Below are 12159 nucleotides of genomic sequence, written 5' to 3'. Positions count from 1 at the left end.
AGTTTTTGGATTCCATTTTCTTGTACTACTATATCTTCTATGTTGTCTATTTGGTTCAAATTAAGTAATATGTCTATGTCTTAGGTAGTTCACCAATTTTTTTTCACCCCTTTCCAACTGGTCCAAACAAGTGATATGATGATTGCGTAATGATAATGTAAGCTTTGTTTTTTAAAGTATTTTTTTTTTCTGGTTTTCTTTGTCCCAAGACCAATCAGCGATAGAGCGTTCTTCCGTGACTTCACTCATCTACGTAGAGCTGGTCATTTCTCTGATGCCATCATTAAAGTTGATAATGTTGTCTTTCCTGTCCACCGAAACATACTGGCCTGTTGCAGCCCTTATTTTAGGTAAACATTCATAATGGTTGACATACCTAAGCCCTATTCCATGCAAACAAATGTTTCTATGTCCCGTTGACAGGATATGAATTGCATTCCGTAGGTTATGTATCGCTGCTATACAAAACAAAAATATAAAAATATACTTAAAAATATAAGCAACGCTTATAATCTTCAATAAAATGAAGCAACTTTAAATTTACTCAGTTATGGCATAACTACGGTAATACCATTGACTAAGCCATGTCGGCTCTGGGATATATAAATTTCCATCCAAATTTAAATTGAATTATTTTTTATTTTGAAAAATTATAACGGTCAAACTAGATTTTTCCCGTGTGGCCAATGACCTAGTAATTCTTTTCTAGGCGATATGCATCAACTGTTAAATTTCTAGGAATTAGAGACGTTTTTGAGATCCACTGTCCAGGTTCCTGTCCTGGATCCAGGTTTCAAGTGAATAGATGGATTGTAAAAATAAATAAACAACAAAGCTTTGTCCTTTTCTTTATCCATCTCATCACAACGACACTACAAATTGTTTTAAAATAGGTCTAAATGCTTGTATATTTCAGAGCTCTGTTCACAGTCCTGGAAGGGTCAGTGCAGTCGTCTCAAGGCCATGTAGAAACAAAAGAAGCACCGGACCAACCGTTGTCAATAGGTCAATCTATAGGGTCAAGTGCTGTAGAGACGTATTCCCCTGGTGTAGAGGGGATGGATTTTAATCTCAACCAAGCAGAGTTTAACTGGGTTAGTTATACGTTTTAACGGGACTCTCCGATACTAAGAAAATAAAGGAAAATATTTATATTATAACAAAATTGTTATATTTTTATGGAGCTCATTAAGATCTTGATTAATTCTCTATACAAATATATGAAGGCTACACTGATTTTTTTTGTCTTACAAAAAGATGTTTCGCTCTTGAGATACAAACTTTTAACCCTAACCCTAACCATTCGCATTTTTCTTTTGTTTAATACAAGATAATCATGTGAATAAAATATGTCTGTTCATTAGTGAGTAAATTGAGTAGACAGTGGATACAAACCTTACATAGGTTGCGCCCGCTTTTGAGATTTCAAAATGACTCACTAGATTTTCCATTTGCAATAGATACAGGTGAAAGAAAATATCAGTTTTGGATTTTGTTTTAACTAATAGTACAACGATGAAATTAGCGTATTGATTATTGAGTGGTAAAGCGCGTGGTTTCTAAACCGAGGAGGCTAAAGATCGAATCCAGGGAAGTCTGAGATTTTGTAACTATGTAATTGTTGAGTCCACTTTACTCTAATGGATACTTGACATTCTTTGGTCGTTGTGCTGGCCATCTGACACTCTCGTTAACCGTTGACAAAAAACAGATAAGCTTGACATCATCTGCCCCCATAGATCGCAAGGTCTGAAAGGAGTACCTTAACTTTAAAAAAATGAATGCAAGTACCACTCAATGCGTCATACAACACACTTTTTTAAAAACTTAAAAACGAGATAACAAAATGAGTTTTTATTTTATTTATAGTCGACCCATATGGGTCCGCTGTTTGGTAGGCGATGCAGACTAAATGGAGAGTTTCGACATTTTTAGCACTTTTTCTTCTTCTTTCTATTTTACAAACTTATGTTAACTATTTCTGTCGGTCTGTCTGGTATTTCAAAACATGCTGAAATTTCGCAAAATTATTTCTTTTGCCTAACAAAACAAGAATAAAAAAAAAAATTAACTAGTTAGTTAATTAACTATTGGCAATTAATTATTTTGCTTGGTATCGAACAAGGAAGAGAAATAGTAATTGACTGATGTTGTGGTATGTTGAATTAGTCCCATTTTATACTTTGTAGAGAGAAATAGAAAAAGTTTGAAATAAACATAAGATAACTATAAAATCTTCTATTTTCATTAGAGCTTTGCTGGCACAGTGGTTATCATCTTGGCTTGAGGACGCACGAGGAAGCTTGAGCATTCGTGTTCGAAATCAGTTTTTTAGAAAATGCATTAAAAATCAATATTGGCAATATACACACAGATACCGTCTTCTTTCTCCCCCCCCCCCCCCCCCCCCAATTCTCAACTGGACTGGTCCAGACAAGTGATAGAATCATAGCGTATTGAGACAGCTAAAGCATAAAATTGAGCTAAACAAAAGATTGTTAAAATATTTCTAATCGCACAGATTTATCATTGTTAGTCTAGATTGATAACTAATTTAATTACATGATTGATACCATTACATTTAATTTAAGCTTTGTTTTGTTTTCAAGTATTTTTGTATGTTTTCTTTGTTTTTAGTTGACATGTCGAGCCAATGGTACGGTATCAAAGTCTTTGACGTCGATGGCCATCACATCTTCTAAACATTGTGAGCACAGATCGCCTTCGGATGGAACGGGCGTACCTCCCCTTGCGACCCAAACGTCCTCCTCCGTATCAGAGAAGTAAGACATTAACTTGGTCTAGGGATCTATGAATACTGTATGAATACAAACCATTACATTCTAGCATCCAATCAAACCTCGTGAAAATGTTTACATCTGACTTGGTCTACAGATCTAAAGAATACTGTATGAATAGAAACCATTACATTCTAGCATCCAATCTGTCATTCATTCAGACCTCGTGAAAATGTTTTAATTTTGATGTGAAATTGAAAACAAATTACATAACATTTCACATGGTAAAACCTTGATTTCACAGACAATATAAAAACAATATTTAAGCATGAAGTATACATGGATATAGAATATTTTATAGTAAAGTTTTACTTTATATACACCATAATTTACTAACCGTTGTAGTTGGGATTGTGTATTGCAGATAAGTAGATTGTCATTAGCCAAATGAAATGAATAAGTATTCCGTCTTTCACTAATCTTTCCGGAATGGAACAAAGACATTTCCAGAGGGTTTCCTTGTTCAGTAACTAAATTAATTAAACTAAACTAATATAAAAAAAGATTATCAGTGAGTACATAGACTCCACCTATATTATTATTAGAAAGTCTTAAAAATCCTAAAACTGACGTGCACTTCAATGGTCTACTGTTGTTTGACGTGCACTTCAATGGGCTACTGTTGTTTGACGTGCACTTCAATGGTCTACTGTTGTTTGACGTGCACTTCAATGGTCTACTGTTGTTTGACGTGCACTTCAATGGTCTACTGTTGTTTGACGTGCACTTCAATGGTCTACTGTTGTTTGACGTGCACTTCAATGGCTACTGTTGTTTGACGTGCACTTCAATGGCTACTGTTGTTTGACGTGCACTTCAATGGTCTACTGTTGTTTGACGTGCACTTCAATGGTCTACTGTTGTTTGTCAATACAAACCTAACACCCAAAATAAAATGGGAAACTTATGTAGTTTAATTAAGAATCTATTTTTAGATTTTATAGCCGTATAACATTTAGACACAAAATAGTATAGACAATAATAGGCAATACAAAATAACAATCTAATAGAAACACTACCACGAGACAATACAATAAAGCTTACAAAAATGAAGCATCACAACAGGACACACTTTAAGGAGTCAACACAACAGAATACACTTTAAGGAGTCAACACAACAGAACAGTCGCGTAGCTAGGGTGGGGGTCCAAATTTGAAAATCCCCTCCCCCGGCCCCCCCCCCCCCCCCCACGAAGGGTCCCTGAATGAGTGTCCGAAAATTTACATAAGTTATTATGCCATAGCTACGCCACTGCAACAGAACACAATTTAAGGCGTCAACACAACAGAACACATTTCAATGAGGACCCACATACGGAGTGCTCCTAAAACAAATTAGGGGAAATTGTGCATTGTAAACAATTTTAACATACAAATTATTTGCAGCACAAATTTAAGAAATGTTCACATTGTAACTTTTCTGTTCATAAAGAGGAGAGAGAGAGAGACAACAAGAAAAAACAAACAAACAAACCCATCTGCTAATAGGTGTCGATTTCATCTTTAGACACACTTTTTTAAAAAATGTATTTTTATGCTGTAACATTCTTGCTCTTCCTGCATATCTTCTCGTGACCACCACGAAAGAATGCCTCTGGAAACTTCTGACACTCATCTTGACCAGTCCCAAAGTATTAAATCAAGCTGCTGCTGTTACGAGGTGACCATCACTGACGTCTGCCCCGACATCATGAACGAGATCATAGAGCACGCCTATGGCGGTCAAGTTGCCGTCTCGGCCCACAACGTTGAGCAACTTCTGCCGGCAGCCGATAGATTTCAGGTAACCACGAAAACACCTGACCTTAGTTTTACGCGGCTTGTTCTAATTCACTAGTTTTTGTGTGTGTGTGTTCATCATCAGGGCCGGTCCTAACAATTGCGGGGCCCTACGCGAAACTGATTGCGCGGGGCCTAGTCTGGGTGGGAATAAGGATAATAAGTAAAAATTAAGATTTTGTATTAGAAAAAAAAAAAATTCGACTTTGAATTGTATTCATTCTTTTCTAACTACAAAATTGCGATCAAATTAATTTTACGCTACGAACCTTGCAACCTATGGCATATTTATATGCCAGTGACTATAGAAGTAAATAAAGTATTGGACCTTCCGATTAAGGTGAAAATTTGCCCGATTATTACATTTTATTACATGAAAACTGACAATGTCTTTTTTTTTTTTATCGCGTAGGATTTGCGTTTTTCGCAATGAATGACATCAACAAATGGCACTGTTGTCTATTTTTCAGGAGCTTTTTATAAGTTTTCAGGAGATTTTAATAAATTCAGGAGATTTCCAGGAATTTTTTCGTATATATTTTGCAATTTAATAATTACACATAGAATTAGCGCGGGACCTATGAAAGCGCGGGGCCCACTGCGACCGCATAGGCTGCAATGGCCTAAGACCGGCCCTGTTCATCATATCTCATTCATCCATACATCCATCTGTTCATTATATCCCATTCATCCATACATCTATCTATTCATCCTATCCCATTCAACCATATATCTATCTATTCATCCTATCCCATTCAACCATATATCTATCTATTCATCCTATCCCATTCAACCATACATCTATCTATTCATCCTATCCCATTCAACCATATATCTATCTATTCATCCTATCCCATTCAACCATATATCTATCTATTCATCCTATCCCATTCAACCATATATCTATCTATTCATCCTATCCCATTCAACCATACATCTATCTATTCATCCTATCCCATTCAACCATATATCTATCTATTCATCCTATCCCATTCAACCATATATCTATCTATTCATCCTATCCCATTCAACCATATATCTATCTATTCATCCTATCCCATTCAACCATATATCTATCTATTCATCCTATCCCATTCAACCATATATCTATCTATTCATCCTATCCCATTCAACCATATATCTATCTATTCATCCTATCCCATTCAACCATATATCTATCTATTCATCCTATCCCATTCAACCATACATCTATCTATTCATCCTATCCCATTCAACCATACATCTATCTATTCATCCTATCCCATTCAACCATATATCTATCTATTCATCCTATCCCATTCAACCATATATCTATCTATTCATCCTATCCCATTCAACCATATATCTATCTATTCATCCTATCCCATTCAACCATATATCTATCTATTCATCCTATCCCATTCAACCATACATCTATCTATTCATCCTATCCCATTCAACCATACATCTATCTATTCATCCTATCCCATTCAACCATATATCTATATATTCATCCTATCCCATTCAACCATATATCTATCTATTCATCCTATCCCATTCAACCATATATCTATCTATTCATCCTATCCCATTCAACCATATATCTATCTATTCATCCTATCCCATTCAACCATATATCTATCTATTCATCCTATCCCATTCAACCATATATCATATGATATATCTATCTATTCATCCTATCCCATTCAACCATATATCTATCTATTCATCCTATCCCATTCAACCATATATCTATCTATTCATCCTATCCCATTCAACCATATATCTATCTATTCATCCTATCCCATTCAACCATATATCTATCTATTCATCCTATCCCATTCAACCATATATCATATGATATATCTATCTATTCATCCTATCCCATTCAACCATATATCTATCTATTCATCCTATCCCATTCAACCATATATCTATCTATTCATCCTATCCCATTCAACCATATATCATATGATATATCTATCTATTCATCCTATCCCATTCAACCATATATCTATCTATTCATCCTATCCCATTCAACCATATATCTATCTATTCATCCTATCCCATTCAACCATCAATTTATCCATCGTGCTAGTTTTAAGAATTCTAATATTGCTCCAGAAATACATATAGTAACATATATAACAGAGTTGAAGATCGATTAGAGTGCATATCATTGCAAATGTTGCTTTCGCGTATCTGATGCAGCAATGTGGTATATGGTCTAATTAAAATATTTAATCTGATCCTAATCATGACATTGGTTGTAATACTAGTCACAGGAAGCTAACATATGAATTATAGGAAGCACTAATGTATACAAATTGGGAACATTGCGAACATATTTTCTTTTCAAAATGTAATGAAATAAAATAATGCGAACTTAATAAATTACAAACATGCCAAGAGTTGTTAATCGTCTACAAAAATTAAACATTTTGTATTATACAGGTTATGCCCCTTTTAAAAGAATGTTGTGACTTCCTGGCCAGCGAAATCTCAGTGGGGAACTGTATTTCTATCGTCAAATTCGCCAGTCACTTTTATCATTGTGACTCTTTAAGACAGCTTGGCACCCAGTTTCTGCTGGACAACTTTACAGCAGTCTTTCAGGTTAGATGGAAATTATTTTTTTTGTTAGGTGAATCCGTGGTCTGTTGTATCGTTAGCCAAGGTGAAGTATCTGACTGAAATGTCTGTCTGATTCTGTTGTCTACGAGCTAATTATGTGTAAATCAATGTGAAACAATTTTCTTTGAATTTGTTGTTTTTAAGACAAATGATTGTGAAGTCGATAAAGTTTTGTTTTTTTGCAAACTAAGATGCAAACCAATGCTGCAAGACATACAGAAGGCCTTCTAGAGCCATTTATAAAAAAAATCTAGTGTATCTAATTCTTAGCCATATCTAAGATGGCTGTTATCAGATCGAAAAAAATGTTTGTTAGGAATAAAAACGAAATAACTGTTACTTGCCATTAGCTTGAAATTGTTTATTGGTTCAAAAAGTAATAAACTGGAAGTTGAACACTGGATGGACGGGTATTTGGAAAACAATTCTAGAGATTTTCCTAGAATTTTGACAGATTATGTATATCTTTGGGAAGAAAGTAACTAGCTTATTGACCACACAATGTAAACTCTGGTTTGACTGTTATAGTTTTGAAAAATAGAATCATCTTAAACTTACATTTGGCTTGCGGCTTCAGCGGGTAGTCCTGCACGTTTTTGTAGTCTGTAAAGAGTTCAAGGAATAAATAGAGACGTACTTGAAGATTGTGGGTAGGAATTAGTTTGGCTGTAATAACAAAAACTTGGGCTCGCAGTGGCTGAGTGGTTAAGCGCTTGGCTTCCGAACCTTGGGCATGGGCTCTGTTACGATGGACACTCAAATATAAATACATTTGACATAAGAACAATCTCAGGTAAACACAAACAAGTTTAATCAGCCATCTTGATTACTAGAGTAGTTTCCCCTGTGCATGGGCACAACTCTTCATACAATATAACATTCCATCAACAGGCTCGAATCTCGTTGAAGACTTGATTTTAAATTTTGTGATCTTTAGGGCACCCCTGAGTCCACCCAACTCTAATGGGTACCTGACTTTAGTTGGGGAACGTAAAGGCTGTTGGTCGTTGTGCTGGCCCTAACCCTAGCCTGCCTGTTAACCGTTAGCCATAAAAACAGATGACCTTAACATCATCTGCCCCATAGATCGCAAGGTCTGAATGAGAAGCTTTAAAAAATAAATTACTTTATTTTTTAATGAAAGAACTTGACTGTGCAAAGCTCACTAGAAAGACTCCTTGCAAGAATGAAGTATTACAAGAAATAAATAGAGTCAAACTTCTACTGGTATGTTTGTGTATTCACTGTATTGTATCACAAGAAATAAATAGAGTCAAACTTCTACTGGTATGTTTGTGTATTGTATCACAAGAAATAAATAGAGTCAAACTTCTACTGGTATGTTTGTGTATTCACTGTATTGTATCACAAGAAATAAATAGAGTCAAACTTCTACTGGTATGTTTGTGTATTGTATCACAAGAAATAAATAGAGTCAAACTTCTACTGGTATGTTTGTGTATTGTATCACAAGAAATAAATAGAGTCAAACTTCTACTGGTATGTCTGTGTATTGTATCACAAGAAATAAATAGAGTCAAACTTCTACTGGTATGTCTGTGTATTGTATCACAAGAAATAAATAGAGTCAAACTTCTACTGGTATGTCTGTGTATTGTATCACAAGAAATAAATAGAGTCAAACTTCTACTGGTATGTCTGTGTATTGTATCACAAGAAATAAATAGAGTCAAACTTCTACTGGTATGTCTGTGTATTGTATCACAAGAAATAAATAGAGTCAAACTTCTACTGGTATGTTTGTGTATTGTATCACAAGAAATAAATAGAGTCAAACTTCTACTGGTATGTCTGTGTATTGTATCACAAGAAATAAATAGAGTCAAACTTCTACTGGTATGTCTGTGTATTGTATCACAAGAAATAAATAGAGTCAAACTTCTACTGGAATGTCTGTGTATTGTATCACAAGAAATAAATAGAGTCAAACTTCTACTGGTATGTCTGTGTATTGTATCACAAGAAATAAATAGAGTCAAACTTCTACTGGTATGTTTGTGTATTGTATCACAAGAAATAAATAGAGTCAAAAGTTCTACTGGTATGTTTGTGTATTGTATCACAAGAAATAAATAGAGTCAAAAGTTCTACTGGTATGTTTGTGTATTGTATCACAAGAAATAAATAGAGTCAAAAGTTCTACTGGTATGTTTGTGTATTGTATCACAAGAAATAAATAGAGTCAAACTTCTACTGGTATGTTTGTGTATTGTATCACAAGAAATAAATAGAGTCAAACTTCTACTGGTATGTCTGTGTATTGTATCACAAGAAATAAATAGAGTCAAACTTCTACTGGTATGTCTGTGTATTGTATAACAAGAAATAAATAGAGTCAAACTTCTACTGGTATGTTTGTGTATTGTATCACAAGAAATAAATAGAGTCAAAAGTTCTACTGGTATGTTTGTGTATTGTATCACAAGAAATAAATAGAGTCAAAAGTTCTACTGGTATGTTTGTGTATTGTATCACAAGAAATAAATAGAGTCAAAAGTTCTACTGGTATGTTTGTGTATTGTATCACAAGAAATAAATAGAGTCAAAAGTTCTACTGGTATGTTTGTGTATTCACTGTATTGTATCACAAGAAATAAATAGAGTCAAACTTCTACTGGTATGTTTGTGTATTGTATCACAAGAAATAAATAGAGTCAAACTTCTACTGGTATGTTTGTGTATTGTATCACAAGAAATAAATAGAGTCAAAAGATCTACTGGTATGTTTGTGTATTGTATCACAAGAGATAAATAGAGTCAAAAGTTCTACTGGTATGTTTGTGTATTGTATCACAAGAAATAAATAGAGTCAAAAGTTCTACTGGTATGTTTGTGTATTGTATCACAAGAAATAAATAGAGTCAAACTTCTACTGGTATGTTTGTGTATTGTATCACAAGAAATAAATAGAGTCAAACTTCTACTGGTATGTTTGTGTATTGTATCACAAGAAATAAATAGAGTCAAAAGTTCTACTGGTATGTTTGTGTATTGTATCACAAGAAATAAATAGAGTCAAACTTCTACTGGTATGTCTGTGTATTGTATCACAAGAAATAAATAGAGTCAAACTTCTACTGGTATGTCTGTGTATTGTATCACAAGAAATAAATAGAGTCAAACTTCTACTGGTATGTTTGTGTATTGTATCACAAGAAATAAATAGAGTCAAAAGTTCTACTGGTATGTTTGTGTATTGTATCACAAGAAATAAATAGAGTCAAAAGTTCTACTGGTATGTTTGTGTATTGTATCACAAGAAATAAATAGAGTCAAAAGTTCTACTGGTATGTTTGTGTATTGTATCACAAGAAATAAATAGAGTCAAAAGTTCTACTGGTATGTTTGTGTATTCACTGTATTGTATCACAAGAAATAAATAGAGTCAAACTTCTACTGGTATGTTTGTGTATTGTATCACAAGAAATAAATAGAGTCAAAAGTTCTACTGGTATGTTTGTGTATTGTATCACAAGAAATAAATAGAGTCAAAAGTTCTACTGGTATGTTTGTGTATTGTATCACAAGAAATAAATAGAGTCAAAAGTTCTACTGGTATGTTTGTGTATTGTATCACAAGAAATAAATAGAGTCAAAAGTTCTACTGGTATGTTTGTGTATTCACTGTATTGTATCACAAGAAATAAATAGAGTCAAACTTCTACTGGTATGTTTGTGTATTGTATCACAAGAAATAAATAGAGTCAAACTTCTACTGGTATGTTTGTGTATTGTATCACAAGAAATAAATAGAGTCAAAAGATCTACTGGTATGTTTGTGTATTGTATCACAAGAGATAAATAGAGTCAAAAGTTCTACTGGTATGTTTGTGTATTGTATCACAAGAAATAAATAGAGTCAAAAGTTCTACTGGTATGTTTGTGTATTGTATCACAAGAAATAAATAGAGTCAAACTTCTACTGGTATGTTTGTGTATTGTATCACAAGAAATAAATAGAGTCAAACTTCTACTGGTATGTTTGTGTATTGTATCACAAGAAATAAATAGAGTCAAAAGTTCTACTGGTATGTTTGTGTATTGTATCACAAGAAATAAATAGAGTCAAACTTCTACTGGTATGTCTGTGTATTGTATCACAAGAAATAAATAGAGTCAAACTTCTACTGGTATGTCTGTGTATTGTATCACAAGAAATAAATAGAGTCAAACTTCTACTGGTATGTTTGTGTATTGTATCACAAGAAATAAATAGAGTCAAAAGTTCTACTGGTATGTTTGTGTATTGTATCACAAGAAATAAATAGAGTCAAAAGTTCTACTGGTATGTTTGTGTATTGTATCACAAGAAATAAATAGAGTCAAAAGTTCTACTGGTATGTTTGTGTATTGTATAACAAGAAATAAATAGAGTCAAAAGTTCTACTGGTATGTTTGTGTATTCACTGTATTGTATCACAAGAAATAAATAGAGTCAAACTTCTACTGGTATGTTTGTGTATTGTATCACAAGAAATAAATAGAGTCAAACTTCTACTGGTATGTTTGTGTATTGTATCACAAGAAATAAATAGAGTCAAACTTCTACTGGTATGTTTGTGTATTGTATCACAAGAAATAAATAGAGTCAAAAGTTCTACTGGTATGTTTGTGTATTGTATCACAAGAAATAAATAGAGTCAAAAGTTCTACTGGTATGTTTGTGTATTGTATCACAAGAAATAAATAGAGTCAAACTTCTACTGGTATGTTTGTGTATTGTATCACAAGAAATAAATAGAGTCAAACTTCTACTGGTATGTTTGTGTATTGTATCACAAGAAATAAATAGAGTCAAACTTCTACTGGTATGTTTGTGTATTGTATCACAAGAAATAAATAGAGTCAAAAGTTCTACTGGTATGTTTGTGTATTGTATCACAAGAAATAAATAGAGTCAAAAGTTCTACTGGTATGTTTGTGTATTGTATCACAAGAGATAAATAGA

At 33.6% G+C, this 12159-nt stretch overlaps 1 protein-coding gene across 1 annotated transcript in view; it reads left to right on the top strand.

The window, feature by feature from the left end:
- The window catches only part of LOC106078933 (kelch-like protein 10), a 49243-nt gene that overhangs the window by 8021 nt on the left and 29063 nt on the right, over positions 1-12159 (top strand). Inside the window, exons 3-7 of the mRNA XM_056045019.1 lie at positions 210-350; positions 917-1094; positions 2638-2783; positions 4386-4581; positions 7011-7172. Of these exons, the coding sequence (XP_055900994.1) occupies positions 210-350; positions 917-1094; positions 2638-2783; positions 4386-4581; positions 7011-7172 (823 nt within the window). The remainder of the gene's footprint in view (positions 1-209; positions 351-916; positions 1095-2637; positions 2784-4385; positions 4582-7010; positions 7173-12159) is intronic.

The sequence above is a fragment of the Biomphalaria glabrata genome, chromosome 1 (genome assembly GCF_947242115.1).
Source record: "Biomphalaria glabrata chromosome 1, xgBioGlab47.1, whole genome shotgun sequence".
NCBI classification, from domain to species: Eukaryota; Metazoa; Mollusca; class Gastropoda; family Planorbidae; genus Biomphalaria; species Biomphalaria glabrata.
This window is presented reverse-complemented; position numbering and strand designations above follow the sequence as displayed.